The 4,808-nt window shown below is 40.3% G+C and overlaps 1 protein-coding gene across 1 annotated transcript in view; it reads right to left on the bottom strand.

Annotated features, from left to right (window-relative positions):
- Positions 1 to 1,009: 1,009 nt before the first annotated feature.
- ism2a (isthmin 2a) overlaps positions 1,010 to 4,808 on the bottom strand; it is a gene marked incomplete in the record, with an annotated part of 9,422 nt that continues 5,623 nt past the window's right edge. The window contains 3 exon segments of the mRNA XM_035674376.1: positions 1,010 to 2,092; positions 2,654 to 2,722; positions 4,166 to 4,300. Coding sequence (XP_035530269.1) covers positions 1,575 to 2,092; positions 2,654 to 2,722; positions 4,166 to 4,300 — 722 coding nt within the window.

Below are 4,808 nucleotides of genomic sequence, written 5' to 3'. Positions count from 1 at the left end.
TGACTTTTTACATAGCAACTAATCTTATTTGAGGATTTTTCAGTCAGGATTCTAGAGTTCATCGTTTGACACTTGTGTTTCAGATCGGCAAGATAGGGCCCATACTGTGTTCAGAGGGGTGAAGAGAAGTAAATATTTTTTTGGTTTGTTTTGGCATGAAAAATATTCATAAAGTGTAATTTCAGTATGCAATGTGTATCAAATCCTGATGTGGATAAGAAGAAAATTCCAGACATGCTTGGACAATAATTCTGTCAGATTTTTTGTACGATGAACAAGTAGACAACTATGGTCCAGAGGTCCATTTGACTTTATTACCTGTACAGCAGCTTGACAGGAATTCCTTTCTTGGGAAACCAGATCTGATTAAAATATATCAATAAATAAGCTCATCTGACATACACAGACAGACAGACAGACAGACACAAATGTGTAATCTGTACCTATAAAATACCTCCCAAAGCCCCCCAAAATCTGTAAACTTTTGTAAGTAAAAATATTTTATAAATAAAAAAATGATAATTTATCAATTTGTTATGTGCATTATATTATTCTGTTAATAATAGAGTCTTAGTGTGTGTGTGTGTGTGTGTGTGTGTTTGTTTTAGCACACATTTTCGGTGCAGGGCGACTTATGTAGCCAGGATGCAGGGCAACTAGATAGGCCAGATAACTGCCAACTGAAGAGGTATGTGCAAGCTCACCACTTCAGGAATGTGAAATTTGAAATGCAAAGATGATGTCTTCAGCAGGTGATCATGTGCTCTCTGAAAATGGCAGATTGATACAAGTGGATGCTATCGGACTGGCGAAAAGCTTTTCTCAAAACTGGGTATGTATAAAATGCAAATTCACAGCATGAGATCCACGGATGCATTTTCCATTCTCAAATAAAAACTGGATTCACAAATGTATTGAAGCTGTTAGTGTTGGGAACATTGTCACAAATGTTTTTAATTTATTTGTAAATTAATTTAATGTATTTGCAGATATTTTTATTTGAGAGTTTACATCAATATTTTTTGTATTTGTGGAAGGTTTTTTATATTAACCAATTTACACACAGATTCAAACTAATCATATTGAGACAAATCTCCAAACTACACACATGCCACTGCCATCAGAGATATTCATGTTAGCTCAGCACATCCCAGCAGAGTACCAGCAATATACAGGAAGAGGGATTAACTAACAAGGCTCTTAGTAAAACATACTTTGCAACACTTCAGCACTGATTTTCATTGTTCCAACACCAGTGTTATTTCAGTTTTGCTGCTATACATATGTTTATACAGTTTTGTTTATACTACATATGAGTATAAAACACTGTCACCACTATTAGTTGTCCATGTCTTCCATTTATATTTCTAAAGTTATGTCCCCCTTTTAAACCAAAGTAACTGTGCAGGATGCCATAAGATTGCAACAACAAAGCTTGCAACATCACCAAAGTACTTTACCTGGGTAGAGTTGATGCATGATGCACAGAAACATTGTGATTTTGAACTACCAACTACCAAGTACTTTATGTCTCCCATTGTCCTCCTCTTGTTCAATACTACAACGCCACAGAGTCAGTACTCCCTGGCCTCTTTAAGTTCCATCTGAAACACTTGTTCAGGGGGGTTATCTGCACAGTCTAAACCATTATTGGGCGGCCTTGCTGAGTGAAAGCGACTCCAGTCCCCCTTGCACAGGATCCAAGGAAGTACATCCACTTTGTAATGCAGCTCTGGTGAGAACTCTGTACTGATCAAATTTGGCACTCCTGCTCCTTTACCTCGAGTTATCAGTCTCATCTGATCATTGTAGCAGCAGTGCTGCGCTGCCAATGTTGTGCTATCATATGACAGCATTGAGCGGACACAGAATCTGGCTGAAGGTTTGTAGATGTCCAACCGTTCTTTGGGTCCGCTAGCATCCCTCCAGCGGTAGGTCTTGCGAAGTTTGGCATCCTGGATATTGACAGCTCTGTAAACAGCCTCAGAGGGGTAGGAGCAGGGGCAGCTGGGGAGCTCTGTGAGCACTTGATGCAGGTATTTCTGGAGGAAGTCATTCTTACAGCTCAGCCACTTCTCACAGCTGTCTACATCTGGGTTTGGGGTTGGATGGGGGGGGGAGGTGTTTGAAATGTTTAAAAACATTTTAGTTTGAAAAGGTACAAGGTGAAAACTAATTGAGTTAAGATACAGTGGAAACACAAACAAGAAAGTGCAAAAATTACTTTCAGCAGCTCGATGAGTAATAAAAGGAATTTATTACCAAACCAATAAACACATTGCTTGTTCAGAGAATGGAAAGTATTGCAATACTGAGGTTGTGCACTCTGGTTTGGGAGTGGATTAAATATGCCAAATGGATTGGCATATTTATTATAGAGTAGAAGAGAGAGCAAGCTAAATAGGCTTGAAAATGTTTGTCCTGTCCTCATTCTGCATTGAAGCAATGGTCACTCTGAAACTGAAGGCCTTACTTTCTAGGTATCAAAATCAGGCACTCACAATGCAATTGATTGAGTCTGTAACCCACAACTGATTGGAATGATTGGATGGAATGATTCATAAACAGGCCCACCCGCCGAAAACATGGAGTGCAACCTGTTATATATATATACACATAATATACACAATATACCCACACACTAGATACATACTTGTGTCCAGGGAGTTTGTGCTGGTAGTCGTTTGGATGGGTGACAGTTCAGTCACTGACATAGCAGTGTCTACATGACAGAGGAAGAAAGACAGGAGTGATTTGATTATCTCTTGAAAAACATGAAAAGCAAACAAGTAAATCTGCACAAGTAAACCTTTGTTTAATGTGGACTTTAAATGCTTCATGCCCTGTTGGTGTCAAAAACATAATTATAGCATTGACAGAATAAAGTAAGTTAAATATACACCTATGCACATTCCACAGACGACATTCAACAAGAGGTTCAAAGTGAGCTGATACTAAAATGTGACATGAAAACACTCGAAACCACTAATGTGTCAGAGGGAATCATCACTGGAACAGCACCGGACATTCTGTTTTAATTCACTCAACCTAGACTTTTATAAACGGCAAAGTAGAGAAAACAAGCTGGTACTGAAAATGAGTAGAGTTGAGTCGCGCCGTACAATGCAGTGGCAACATGGCTTAATGCACCATACATTATGGTGAGCAGCACAAGTGACCAAATTAAAGACACCCACAGTGTGCACAACAGGTGCATACTGGGCATTGGCAAAAATGCTTATTGTGTATCATAGTGATGCCCATACTTCAAACTCAAAAATATTTGTGAATAAACAAAGACACAGGCTTCCCAGTACAACCACAGTCTTATCTGCTGGCCACTGAGCAGTTAAAGGGGTTAAAGGTCTTGCTCAAGAGCACCACAGTGGTGGTAATGAGAGAGGGACAAGTGCTGCCTTCCACTTTCCCCACCGATCCAGCAAGTATCCAGCTGGTTGGGGGGATTGAACAGACAATCTTCCGGTCACTTTCCAGAAGCAAATCTAAACACTTGCTGCTTTACATAACAACCTAGGTGCACTATATGGTGTGCACAAATGGTGCAGGTTCTCTTGCTTTAACATATGTTTGTGGGCTTTAGCCACTGTGGTCTTTATATTGCTTGTAAATCTATGAGTGGTATGCCTTGGTGATACTGGGGCTGGACATAAATGAAAACAGATGCCAATTCACGAAGTGGATGCGTTTCTGATAATACCAAATGGCATGTCTACATTCAAAGACCTGTTCAAACAGTCTACATGTACAGGCCTTTGTGTAAGATAACAAAATTTAGTTCACATGGACCCTCACAGCAATGTGCATTAATTACAATATGGACTTTTTATTCTGCTGTTGATTGTACAACAGGTTCTGTCATTTGCAAAATCACATTGCAGACAGTCATTTGCAATGAAACTCTTATTTTCAGGCTCCTTCTCTTATGCTCACATAATATGATTTGCAAAAGTTGGGCAGTGCACATGTGAATCAGAAATACATCAAATAAAACAAGAAAACAAATAAAGTTGTTGTGCACATGTGCATGCTTCTCTTCCTCTTTTAAAAAGAAAAAAAGAAAAAATCTTCTTACTATCCAATTAAAAGTGGTTGCAAAACTTATATTTTTACAATCTTGCCACATCACAGAGTTTCTGCTTCTTACCAGCACAGCTCTCCAGGTCACATGTGCGTGACTCAGTTGCAGTGCATGCGTATCCACAGGAACGGGTGCGTTTCTGAGTGCCATGTCCACAGGTGACGCTGCAGGGAGCCCAGCAACTCCATTCCTCCTCGTACTCTAAACACACAGAGGAAAGATGAATGACGGGGAGACAGCGCAGAGGGGAGAAAAGCAAAACTATGGAGTAATATATCAAGAGCGGGCTTTGAAGTTAGCCTTGTGAATTCCTCACCCAGCTGGTGTATGTGTGTTATGCAATTAAGGTGCAGCTCAAAAGAGCCGAGTAACGACAGCGTGGGACCTCAGAGGCATGCTCCTCTGTATTTAAACAACGCTTGCATAAGGGAAGAGAGAGGGGGAGAACTTCAAAAGACTGAAGAAAGGGGGGTGGGGGCAGCACTGAAACTGAAGTGGTATATGCATTCAGCTCCTGCATTAGGCTCCAGTTGCTAATAAAATGTTGAAAGCTGAAAGCAGCTATAATACAGCCGTCATGGGTGGGATATATTAGGCAGCAACTGAACATTTGGTCCTCAAAGTTGATGTGTTAGAAGCAGGAAAAATGGGCAGTGTGAGGATTTGAGCGACTTTGACAAGGGCCAAATTGTGCTACTGTAGCTCAAGC

This window comes from Morone saxatilis, unplaced genomic scaffold (genome assembly GCF_004916995.1).
Source record: "Morone saxatilis isolate NCDOM2014 unplaced genomic scaffold, NCSU_SB_2.0 Contig3, whole genome shotgun sequence".
Taxonomy (NCBI): domain Eukaryota; kingdom Metazoa; phylum Chordata; class Actinopteri; family Moronidae; genus Morone; species Morone saxatilis.
The sequence above is the reverse complement of the archived record's forward strand: the minus strand, read 5'-3'. Positions and strand labels throughout refer to the sequence as shown.